This window comes from Sarcophilus harrisii, chromosome 1 (assembly GCF_902635505.1).
Source record: "Sarcophilus harrisii chromosome 1, mSarHar1.11, whole genome shotgun sequence".
NCBI lineage: Eukaryota > Metazoa > Chordata > Mammalia > Dasyuromorphia > Dasyuridae > Sarcophilus > Sarcophilus harrisii.
Genome location: NC_045426.1, coordinates 56388734 through 56402168, shown reverse-complemented (window position 1 = coordinate 56402168; position 13435 = coordinate 56388734). Strand labels below are relative to the sequence as shown.

Here is a 13435-nt window from a genome sequence, read left to right as displayed (position 1 = left end):
GTGATGTGGGGTACTGATCGAAATGGGCAGCAGGAGGGCATATTTAGAAATGAAGGTGACATAAAATCAAAGGGTATCAATACGAATTCAAACAATGGCAAGAAAAAGCATCAAGTTAATGCTGTAGCCAAGGACTGAAGCAGGTTTTTCCCATTCATAGTTTAGTTTCCTCATATTGGGTATTGTTTAATTTATATTATATACATACACACATCTATATATAAATATTTATCATTTTATATTTTTCTATGAAAAAAATCGATTTTCCCTTCCTATCAACTTTCCCCTCCTTTACTGGGAACCCCCCCCCCAAAAAAAAATCCTTATTATAAACATGTATAGTCAAATAAATTAAATGATCATGTTGGCTATCCCTCTCCCCACTCCTCCTCCCCCTCTTTCTATTTCCCTTTGGTGTTTATATACACATGTGTACGTATACACACAAATTCTGCATCTCGGGTCCCTTTATCTCCAGGAGGTGGATAGAATTAATTATCATTGGTCCTTTGGAGGCTGCCTTCAGTAACTATTGGGAGAACATTGCCCTCTGCTGGACCTGCTATCCAAGCTTCACACAGTGAGATGACACCTTTTGCAACTGCAAGAAATGAAATCCGTTTTAACGTTCGCTGGAAATTTATTTAGACTCATTAAGAAGCAGTATTTAAATATGCGGAGATAATGCCTTGCAGGCTGCTTGAGAACAGGGCCCATGCTATACACCTGCTTGTTTGTCCCCCTGTGAATATCAAGGTCTCTCTCCTAGCAAGAGTTTGATAAAAAACTAATAGATTTCATTGATTGGTTCATCACATCAAGTGGGACACCAGGCAGGACAGGGCCTGAGCCACACCAAAAGGCAGCCTCTTTTCTCCTTAAAGCTTTCCAGAAAAGATGCCATTCTCCCTTAATAATGTATTCCTTCCTGTGCCCATTGTAGTTTTTTCTTAAATATTAATTGTCATTAATCACATCCCTACTTTCCCCCTCTCTTAAGTGGAAAATGGTATTCACTAAAGAGCATAAAAGAATAAGTAAAATTATAAATATATACATACATGTGCATATGTATATAATATAAATTGAAGGGTTTCAGGTATTGCTTTCCTGACTTATACACAACCTGTCTCAGAACTCCATTGCCTTCTCCTCTTCCTCATTTATCACACTGGTGCCCCTAAAACTTCCACTTGGGGATGAAAAGGACAAATAGATTTTCGTTCATTTTTTCTCTCAAGGGAACGGAATTTCTGGGAGTTTGAGGATTTCTTCTGGGGATAAATATAAATTATTTCGATACTGATGATTTGAAGTTGGAACAAGCAGAAGATGTTGATAAGTTTTCTCCCCCCTGAGTGAGATGATCTCTGAAGCTTACATAAACATCAAATGAAAAAGTGGTAGCCCCCCCATCTAGGCTGTCTTCCCTTATTAGGAGGTAAGCTCCTTGAGGATGGGAATTGTTTTGCTTGCTTCTGTTTGTATTGTCGATGTTTATTAGCACAGTCTCTGGTATATTTTGGGTTATGTGTTTGTATTTCATTCACCAAGAGGGCCAAAATGACATCACTAGGACAGAATCAATGTACAGTGTGTCTGGCCGTGGCTGACCAAACCAGTACAGGCTTGGAAGGCTCTACCACAGATCAGGCACAGAGAGTCCATGTAAACATTTATGGGTTGGAGATGATTTTACTATTTAGGTTGGAGATGACTTTAATATTTGGGTTGGAGGTGACTTTAATTAGCCCATAAAAGGTCAGCTGAGAGAGGGTATGTCTCTGGAATGCTGGAAAGTTCCCTCTCCAAATCCCCATCTTGAAGAGGCAGTCACTTGGGGGGAATGAGAGAAGGACCACTTTAAGCCCTGATCTTATTCATTTATTTAGACTTTTTTTTTAAACCTTAGGAGATTAATTGACAGCAAGATCCTCACAGGAGTGAAGCACAGGAAGAGGGAAGAGGAAGAGGGAATAGAAAGAAACAGAAAAGGAATATGGGAAAAATGCCAAAGTCTAATGGTGTGTCACTTCCTAGGTCTGTTCCTGATTCTAAATGTATACCTGCCTTTCATCTGATGCTAGTGTAAGCCTGAGATATTTTACTCAGGTCTGAGAAAGTAAGGGGGATGGAAGGCCCCTTGTATCATGGTAGAGATGAGAACTGGAAGGTATCCCTGAGCTCACAAGAATCAGGAGATTTGGAGCCGAAGGAGATTCTCGATTTCATCTCATTTAAATCTCACTTTTTACAGGGAAACCAAGATCTAGAAGGGGAACTGATTGGCTCACAGGCAATATCAGGACTAGAATTCAGTTTGACTCCCAATTCAGTATTCTTTCTAACACAACCCACTTTTCAGGGACGTTAGGAAGATCTTCTGGTCCTGCACTCCTTCCTCTATTCCTCCTTCATTCATTGGCTGGTGTTTGAAATTCTGTCCTTGTGAAAGGATTGCAACATGCAGTCACCATTGAAGGGGTCCCATTCTGGGTTGTTCTATACATGTCATTGTGCATTAGGACCTGAGACAGGATTTGTCAGTGAGTCTGGAAGGGAAGGTTTGGGGCCCTTGGAGGGGGAGGAGCTACATCAAGAAGAAACTCAAAATCAATCTCATTTGCTCCCAAATCTGCTCCTCCTGACTTTACCAGGTTTGTTGCCCCTGTTTGAAACCCTAGGGTTATCTTTGAATAACCATTGACATATCTTTGGATATGAAAGGAGATGGAGGGGTCACCAAATCCTGCATTTTTTCAAAACATTTTCCATACCCATCTCCTCTCTATTCCCACTGTCACAGCTCAGTACCACCTTCAGTAGCACCTACCTGGATCATTGTAATAATTGCCTGCCAGATTTTTCCACATTTATTTTTTCCCTTCTCCAATACTATCTTTATAATTCTCATCAACTTTATGTGTGTCTGGACATGGTATCCTTTGACTCAAAAGCCTTCAATGTCTCCTTATACCTTTTCAGTAAATTTTAAACTGCTTTACTGGGCATTCAGGCCTTCCTGAACCACTCTATCCTTCAAACTTTATCCCATTATTACTGTCCTTACATATTCTAGGCTCCAGAAAACTCAGACTACTCTTCTCGAACATCCACAGAGTTTTCCAGTCTTTATGTCTCTGCTCAAACTACTTCCCATAAGAGAATTTTTGTTTTTGCTTTCGTCTCCCTAGTGCCTGGCACATGGCACCTAGTCACCGCTTAATAAATATTTATTGAGTTGAATTGAATTATTTAAATTTAATAACTCTCACAACGCCTATCATAATACTTGAATAGTAATAGGAGCTTAACATAGGTTGTTGAATGATTGTGTTAAATACATGGAAATGGGGGACATGGAAGTTAAATCTCTCCATCCATAACCACAAGTATACGGCAGCCTTATTTTCTACTAAGCCCAGTTTTCTATTGGCCAAAGAAGGTCCCATGTAATGCAGCATTTTATCTTTTTTGTTCTGAAATTCTATTTAGAATTAACATTCAATGTTCTATATTTCAAAGGCCCTTTCAGTCCTAAATGTTCTATGGTCCATTCTAGTTCTGACATTATGTGCTTTAAGGATCCACCCACCTTTGACAGTTTATGTTCTAAGGGCCCTCCCATCTCTGACATTCTATGTTCTAAGGGCCCTTCCAGGGCTGACAGTCTATGTTCTAAGGGCCCTTCCAGCTTTGCTACACTGTGATTCTGAGATTCTGTGATTGGTTGATGGAAGTCAGTGGGCATTTATCCTATTTTCCCTGTTATTTTTCTCTGTGGATGTGGGCTAAACAACACACCCACTGATTTTACAGGAATAGTCGCTTCCTTCTTGTTGAAGGTAGGATTTGCACCCTCTTTTCCAATGCTTGGGTTTAAAGCCCCCACCCTCCTAGAGAGGAGTAAAGCTTTCTGGCTTACTTGTAGAGAAGTCGTCCCCTGTCTCTGGCATTTATCTTCCCCCACACTCCATTCTCGAAGGCATCTTTGGCCGTGGCCACGGCCTGGTCGACATCAGAGAGCTGGGCGAGTGACACTTTGCAGATGGCCTGTGAGGAACAAAGTCAGGCACAAGGTTTCCTGGAGGGTCCAAGACTCAGGACATCCATCACTAGGGGCACGTACACGAGCAGTGAGAGCACTTCTAATGTAAGTGCCCCCCGAGACTCTCATGATAGATGTACTGAACTTTACTTCAACCTAAAGCAGTCAGGGAAATTGGGAAGACCTGGGCACTAGCTCAGTGTCTTATCAGTTCTGTGATCTTTGGATATTGGAGACATTTCCTCAATTCTCATTTTGGTGTTTTAAGTCCTGTTTTCTCACTTCTGAGAAGGTGCCATCCACTTTGGAAGCAATGAATAAGACTGAAATCAGAAAGATCTGAATTCATATCCAGCTTCAGATAATTAATAGCTATATGACCTGTGAATAAATCACTTAAGCTCTGTCTGCCTTAATTTTTTCCACTCTGAAATGGGAATAATAAGAATGCATATCTCACAAGGTTGTTGTGAAGATCGAGGGAGAAATTTATAAAGTGTTTTTAGCACAGTGCCTGGCACATAACAAATGTTCCCTTCCCCTTTTCCAAGTTATTTAATCTCTCTGGATCTCAGCTTCCTCATTTGTATAATGAAAGGGCTTCTATGGCTAAATCTATGATTTTGTAGTCCTTTATTCCAGATAAGAGATGAAGTAATGCTCATAAGAATTGGGGTGGGTGGGAAAATAAGGTAATGATTGAAGTTCTATTTTTATTCTTGCCCCTTCCAGATTCACTTAGCATCCATAAAGCTCAGTTTTCATAAAATAAGCAAATGGAGGTCATTCCTCTTAATCTCTGGGACATCAGATATCTACTTCCAAAGATTTTTTTCATTTTTATCTCATTTGAGACCCCCAACTCTTACCCTCTTTAAATTAGGTGGGGCAGAGCTTATAATTTCCACTTTACAAATGGAGAAACTGAGATAGACTAACTTACTCAAGGTCTCAGAGTAAATAAGGGGTGAGATCTAGATCACCACCGAATGGAAGAGAAGAAAGGGTTTGGCAGGTCTGCCAACTCACAGTCCCATCTGTTGGGTTGATGGTTTCATAGGTTTTATCTCCTTCAGCATCCACAAACTTCCCATTGATGAAGAGCTGGTGAGGCATTCGGATAGTCAGGTTGTTGATGGATTTCTCCACCTGAGAAGGAAAGTGACTTATTGACTCTCGTTCCTCTAAAACCCAATATGAGATGTGGACTTTAAATCTCATTTGCCTTCTCAGACAAAAGGGATTGTTGCAATGGTAGCTGAGGAGTGAGGAAAATTTGTTTGAAGTTGGTTTGGCATTTTTAGTTTCTCCTGCTAATGATGCTGTGGTAACCTCCATCTGCAAAAATCCCCAGAATGCATTATAAACTCCAATAAAATCCCAACTCTATAACTTTGTGTCAGCTTGATGATTTATTGCACTCTGTAGAGTATCATCAATCACTTTGGTGTTGTATAGCAAAGACTTCCCTGTGACTGTGGAAAATGGAAGTTGGGAGAAAGAAGCCTCATTGGGGAAAAAAAAAAAAGTATCATCTACTTTTTTTTGTTTGTTTACTACTCTTTACCTACTCTTAGCTTTCTTGTCTCCCTGTTGTTGAAGGACAGAAATAGAATTATTCACACGGCCTATAGACCTCTAAGTAACCAGCATGAACTCCCCTAACTCCATGACTATCATTTACCCAATCAAAAGGAAATGCATCCATAAGATGCTTCTCAGATTTCCACATGGCACAAAGCTGGGAGGGAAAACCAACATGTCACATGGCAGTCAGTTTCTAAAAAGGATTTTGACAGACTAGAATAACTGGACTAAATCTAACAAAAAAGAAATGTAATAGGGATAAATGTAAAGTCATATACTTGGGTTCCAAAAATCAACTCCCTAATTTCAAAACAAGGGAAGAATGGTTAGCAGTTCATTTTTAAAAGATCTGGAGGTCTTAGAGGACTGCAAACTCAACCCAAGTCAACAAAATGATATAAAAACAACAAAAAATAATTTAGGTTTCAGGTTAGGGAAAAACTTGTTAATGATTAGAATGGGCTGCCTTGGAAAGTAGTGAATTTCCCCTTGACAGAAACCTTCGGGCAAATACTAGATAGCTACTTGTCACATATGTTATACAGGGGATTCCTATTCATACACGGAATGGATTAAATAGTCTCTGAGGTACCTGCCACCTTTGAGATTCTAGGATTTTCTCAAGAAATTTTCTCTCTTCAAGGAGAGAGAAAACTTCACTACAATGTGGTACAGTGTGGAATGGGGCTGGGGTGGGGAGAGGAGTGGATAAATTTGTGTTTAGAGGAGCTGTGTTTGAATTCCACTTTGTTATTCACTGTCTGTGTGACCTTGTTTAAGTCACCAGACCCCAGTTAGCTCATTTGTAAAATAAAGGGGTTGAATTAAATGACATCCAAAATCCTGTTAAACGCAGAAATGTACAATCTCAGGTGCAGAATTGTAGCTATTGTAGCTAATTGAATGTCAGAGCTTTGCTCTTAGCAACCTACACATTTACAGCCTGCCTGGAATACAAACTTTTAGATGGAGTACCTTGGAACTAGTTTTTAAGTGAGTTTGTATCAAGACAATATAACAATTTTCAAAATAACATATAGATAGAAAAAACAGTTTTCAAATAAAGTTTTCAAGTTATTTATCAAAAAAAAAAATTGCGAATAAAACAGGGCAACCTATTTTTCTACCTTCCATAATAATTTTTTCCCATGGCATCCTGGTTCAAAATTCAACCATTTCTCAAACTTCAGATCATTGGAGTAGCACAGTGTCAGCACAGATTTTTCTTCCTGTTTCATTCAATTAAATACACGTAGGATATATAAGTGACAACTAAGTAGCACGGTGGATAGAGAGCACTGGGCCTAGAGTCAGGAAAACCTGAGTTTGAATGTGGCCTCAGTTTCTAGCTGTGTGGTTCTGGGTGACTTATTTAATCCTATTTGCCTCAGTTTCCTCATCTGTAAAATGAGCTGGAAAAGGAAATGGCAAACCACTCCAATATCTTTGCCAAGAAAACCCCAAATCTGGGGTACTGACTGAAAAGGATTTATAAGGTTCCCCTAAACATATCCCTGCTTGGATGTTTCCACAAAATCCTTAACAGATATGGAGAATAAAGCCACGGAAGAAAGGGTTCTCAAATGCAGTTTTTAGCATTCTCCAGGAATGTTGATTTCAGCTGCCACTTTGGATTCCAAAAAAAGTGAATGTCATCATCACACAGGGTTTGTTTAGAAGGTTCCCCATATTTTTTGGAGGGGAATGTGATTTACCACCTACATAGTCTATAGCTTGTTCTTCTTCTCCATCTTCCCCTCTCAGTTTCCTAATCAGCATCTGAATGAAGTCCCCAAAGGCAGTTGCCATGTACACATCTTCATTCTCTAATTCCAGGCCATTACATTGCAATTTCACTTCTTCTACGAGCCTAGAAAAAAAAGAGATTTGAAAGCACATGATACATGTTCTTCCCATCCTTGCAGCTGCAGAAATTAAGACTAAACGCAAGACCGGCAAGATGGCAATGACCACCAGCCCCATCATTGTTCTTACTGGTATCGCCAGCCTCCTCATTCCCACCATCATGTTTTTCTGAGCTCTCACACACTATGGAACTATATTATGCTGGAATAATAGTTACTAAGATAGTAACTAATCAATAAAAACAGCCTGCTTAAAAGTTTGCAAACACATTAAAACATCTCATTTCTCATCTATCTCTTCTGTCTTTAAGGACTTTATGCTATAGAAGGAAGAAGACACAAATAAAACTATTAATCACCATGCAGATAATGAACAGAAGATACATAAATAGCAAATGCAAGTTAACAACAAAAACAAGCATTATTTGTTGGCAATGAATTTTTTGGGCAAAAAGAGATCTTGGTTAATCAAACTTTCTGAAGGAAGATCTGGACTAGAATTTAGAAAGAACTGGGGGCTGTAATTTAAGAGGGATTCTGATATAAATTTAAGCATGTGCTACAAGTAGGTGGTCAAGATGGTGCCAGATGGCTGTATCATGCAAGGGACAGTTGGAGAGTGCTTAGGATGGAGGAAAGAAGACAAGAGCATGGTCTTTGAATATCTGATGGATTACTGGGGAGAGAAGACATCTCTTTAAGCTAAAAAATGTACAGTGCTGGGTGCAGAATATAGCACTTGGCTGTGCTATTGATTGGGAAATGGATGCCAGAGTTTAGAATAGAACTAGAATCAATTTGGAGCAGGAGGGAGTTGTCACAAGGGACAGAGTTCAGAAATTTAAAGGAAGCAGAAATCTTTTTAAAGATGAGCACTGTCTCGAGATAGAATGAGCTCCCTAAGGGGGTAGCTGGTGGTCCAATGTTAGTGTATGGAACTTGCAGTTAGGAAGATCTGAGTTTGAATCTGACTTCAGACACTTAACTAACTTAACAAGCCATTTAAGCTCCGACTGCTTCAGTTTCTTCAGTTGTAAAATTAGGCTAATAATAGCATCCATCTCACAGTGTTGCTATGAAGAACAGATGAAATAATAAGGGCTTTCTAAAACCTTGGGGTGCTGTATAAATGATAGCTATGATTAATATTTATGATCCTTACTATTATAAAGTTATTGTTATTATTACATCTTTCTCATTGGAAGTATTCAGGTAGAGATGAGATGACTACTTGTCAGGGAAGATATATAAAGAAAGGTTCTTAACACATTCTATGTCAGGCCACCTTTCCCCTTTGATGATTTGACAAAGATAGTCTCATTTGTTCTTCTCAGAAAGAATGTGAAATTAATACTATAGTTAGCCTTATTTTACAGATGAGAAAACTGAGGCAGAGATTAAGTAACTTGTCCAAGCTAATAAGTATCCAAAGCCAGATTCAAACTCAGGACTTCCCGACTTCAAGTCTCATATTCTAAACACTGTACCACCTAGTTACTCTTTTCCCCCAGCATAATATTTTTAAATGCACAAAATCCCAAACCCATACTGATATATATGAGAAATAAGGATTATAAAAGGGGCCAATTATATTGAAATAATTATCAAAATATAAGTTCACAGATCTCACTTTAAGAATACCTGCTATAGAGATGCTTCTTGAATGGGTGGAAGGGAAATCATCCTTTAAAATCCCTCTGTGAATTATTGATTCTACAGAAGGAGGCAGAAGGATCAAATTCAACTCCCTCTTCTTAACGACTCAATGTGCTATCTTCTACCTCTTTCTACCTGTTATGCGGAATGGTGTACTGGGCTAGATCAAAGTAAACTAGAGGCAGGATGTCATGCTGGCCACTGAGACTGAGACAAAACAGTCAAGCTGTGACTTATAACTACAATTAATTTGTTCTGGAGTTCCAAGGGAGACCACCAGGAGGCAGTTCCTCAAACTAAATTCATTGGATTAGGAATTCAAAATGGCTTGGGGCTGGAGAAGGGATGGAAAATGAGACTCCCCATGGGAAAGACATCTCCATGGTCCTGGCAGGATTTCATTGTAGCCTGGAGAAAGATTTATGGCTAGAGGGAGAGGCAGCTGAGAGAGGTTATGCTTGGTAAGTTTATTGGTATTTTACAGCCCATAGAATAACACCATAAACTGTTGTCAGAGGGAGAAGGAAGAGAAGAAATTGCTTTTAATCTCCATTTTAATTTGTTTTGGTTTGGACCTGTGATTTCATCAATATGAGAAATCCCTGAAACAAGCAAAGAAACAAACAAACAAACAAAAATCTTCCTTCCAGTGAGGCGATCTTGTAATTTATCGTATTGGAGAATTTCCTGGGATCCTGAGAAATTTAGGCACTTGCCAAGAGTAACCATACAGCCCTGCTGGTGGAGGTTGTAAAGTCCGTGGGTAATAATTTGTCCTAGAGTACTGAGAGTGCTGTCAGGAGGCGTCTGAGGACTGAGTTGGGTGGCTCTATCCCCTTTACTATCCTGCCTTTTTTCCAATTCAGATTTTTAAAAATTTGTCTTTAAGAATATGAGAATACAACAGTCTGAAGAAGCCATAGAGATGAGTTAGCTCTCCTTTAATTGTTTTCATAAATGACATTTATGTAATATTTTAAGGTTTTAAAAAGCATTTTGTATATATTATCTAATTTGAGAATCATAAAAACCCTAAGAGTTAAGTACTACAGCTGTTACTATACCTATTTAATGGATGAAGAAACTGAGGTTGAAAAAGCTTAAGTGACTTGGCGATGGTCATATAGCTAGTAAACGACCACATGGGATTTAAACACAGATCATTCTAATTCTAGGTGCACTACTTTATGCTTGCAGATGAAGAAAAAAAGGAGACTTGGACAGAGAAGATGAATTACTCTGTGTCCTACAGGTACCAGGTAGTGGAAAGGTGAAGACTCAAACTTGGCTTTCAGTATCCTCCACAAAATGAGGAGATTGGACCCTAAAATTCCTTCCAACTTTCCTTTCTTTTAAGCGACTTGATATCTATTTTTTGCATATTCCTTTTCTTGATAAATACTGTTTTTCAGTGACTTGATTATAGCATATATCAGAGAGACTATTAAATACCAATTATAGCCATTTGAGTTAATAGTTTCTTTACTTTCTATTTAAAATGAAAATTAGCCCTGAGGAGAGTGAGAGTGGAAAAAATACTGGATTTGGAGTTGGAGGCCCTGCATATTAATCCCAAATTTGTCATTTCTTTACCTGTATGACGTTGGGTAAACTATTTACTTTTCTGGACCTCAATTCCCTCGTGTGTAAAATGAGGTTCCCAGATAACTTCTAAGGTTGCTTTCTCTTTTAAATCTATGATCCTATAAATATTGGGCATGTTTACTTAACAATAAACCAAGCCAGGCTTTTTAAGACATGACGTCTTTGGTGGAAGATAATCTTCAAAAAAACTATTAAACCACACATGAGATTATGTCATGGAGAACCGGCCAAAGGGTTATCTCTTTTGGATACCCTGATAAAAAACATTCCTGACCACAAGCATTTTTCCATGGGAAAATGTGGTTATGTCAAGTGAGAAAATGGATTATTAAGAGAAATGAGCATTGACCCTAGGAATTATTTGAAGAAACAAAGAACAACAATGTCATGTAATGGAAAGAACTTTGGTTTGGCAGTCAGGGATCAGAGTTTGAGTCTCCACTCTGCTGTTAACGTGCTATTGGATCAGTGTTGTCCTTTCTTTTGGGACTCATTTATAAAAATAAAAGAATCAGACTCCAAGATCACTATGGTCTTCCTGCTCAAAATCAGTAATTCTGTGTTCTCAGGTGCTGTCTTAGTCTAACTTTCTGTGGTTCTATATAATGGTGGACTTGGCAAGGCTTCTGAGGTCCCCAAAGAATTGATCTATTGAAGTAGATCAGGTGCACTGATTTCAAATGCTGATTCTACATGTGATGTTAGGCAAGTTGCCTTTTCCCTTTTGACTTTAGTTTTTCCATTTAAAAAGTGAGTAGATTGGACTAAATGTCCTCTCCGAGGTTACTTCTAGAGCTAAATCCATTCTTCTAAGATCTTCTTGTTCTAATTTATATGGGGGAGATGCCCTGTAACTGGACTTCTTGTTCATACAGATAGGGGACTGGGGAATCTCTGGATCCCATTACGGAAGAGAAAGGACTGAAGTGAAACATGAGAAAATGTTTGTAGCTGTCCTTTTTATAGTGGCAAGGAAGTGGAAATTGAGTGGATACCCATCAGTTGGAGAATGGCTGAATAAGTCATGGTATATGAATATTATGGAATATTATTGTTTTATAAGAAACAATCAGCAGAACGATTTCAGAAAGGCCTGGAGAGACTTATATAAACTGATGCTAAGTGAAGTGAGCAGAACCAAAAAAAAAAAAAAAAAACATCGTACACAACAACAACAAGATTATGTGATGATTAATTGTGCTGGACGTGGTTGTTCTCAACAATGAGGTGATTCAGGCCAGTTCCAATAGACTTGTGAGGGAGAAAGCCATCTTATTCAGAGCGATGACTCTGGGGATTCAATGTGGATCAATCACAACATAGTATTTTTACCTTTTTGTTGTTGTTGTTTGTTTGCTTGCATACTTTTCAACATTCACCTTTGCAAAGTCTTGTGTTCTAATTTTTTTTCTCTCTCCCTTCTCCTACCCTCTCTCCTAAATGGCAAATAATCCAATATCTATTAAATATATGTGAAATTCTTCCATACCTATTTTTCACAATTATTATGTTGCACAAGAAAAATCAGATCAAAAAGAAAAAAAAGGGAAACAAAAGAAAATGCAATTGCTTTTTTCTTTTTCACTTTTTTCCTTTTTCATCTGATTTTTCTGGCACAGTATGATAAATGTGGAAATATGTTTAGAAGAACTGTACCTTTAACCTATATTTGGATTATATGCTATCTAAGGGAGGGGGAAATGGAGAGGAAGGGGGAAAATATGGATACAATGTTTTGCAAGGATAAATGTTGAAAACTATCTTTGCATGCATTTTGAAAAATAAAAAGCTATTTAAATATTCTTTGTTGTAAGGGATGATTCTCTGGGAGGGAGTGAAGTGAAGGATGCAGGGGAAATGTAAAACCAAAAGCTATTAATAAAATTTTTATTTCAACTATGAAAAAAATGAAACATTATTCCAACCCTTCATCCCAAAGGTCTCCAAAACAAATTTCCCAAAGTCTTGCCCCATTTTCTCACCTCACAACATCTACAGATGCTGCGCCAGATTTGAAGAAATCAGTGGAGCTTTCGATCTCGGCGACATTGGGCAAAATCCTCTGCCAAGCATCCTGAAAGGTAAAGCCAGACAAAAGTAATTCTAACTCTAAAGGTTACAGAGAAATCTGGGTATCCAGCTGCTCATGTATTAGTATACACATGGGCTTTGGTACACAGGAAGAATGAAGGGACTGGTTGGATTGGAACTGAGAAATGGCATTGGGAAATGGGAAGAAATGAACATAAGCCTGCACATTTAACTGCCTCTCCTTCAATCTTTGGAACAAAGATCTGCCTTGGCTCTGTTAGTCTTTGTCTAGTATCTTTTGGTTCCTGGAATTTCAATTTTATTCCTCCCTTTGCCCCAGTTGCTCTAGTTGCTAGGCTCTTCACTGTTCTTACACACCCTGAGGACATGAGAGGGAAAAAAGGGCTAAGTTGAAGGGAATAATTAAAGGCATTTCTTTTCTTCTTCTTGAGTCATTTCAGTCATGTTTGGCTTTTTGTAACCTAATTTGAGATTTTTCTTGGCAAAGATACTGAAGTTTTCCATTTTCTTCTCCAGCTCACTTTATAGATGTGAGCTGGATTTTTTATTTTTATGGATGAGGAAACTGACATAAATAAGATTAAGAGACTTGTCCAAGGTCACACAGCTAATAAGTGTCTGA

The 13435-nt window shown here is 38.5% G+C and overlaps 1 protein-coding gene across 1 annotated transcript in view; it reads right to left on the bottom strand.

Annotated features, from left to right (window-relative positions):
* Positions 1–13435, bottom strand: part of ALDH1L1 (aldehyde dehydrogenase 1 family member L1) — a 69456-nt gene that overhangs the window by 32003 nt on the left and 24018 nt on the right. The window contains exons 9-12 of the mRNA XM_023498227.2: positions 12744–12835; positions 7358–7505; positions 5078–5197; positions 3926–4053 (exon numbers count right to left, since the gene is read on the bottom strand). Of these exons, the coding sequence (XP_023353995.1) occupies positions 3926–4053; positions 5078–5197; positions 7358–7505; positions 12744–12835 (488 nt within the window). The remainder of the gene's footprint in view (positions 1–3925; positions 4054–5077; positions 5198–7357; positions 7506–12743; positions 12836–13435) is intronic.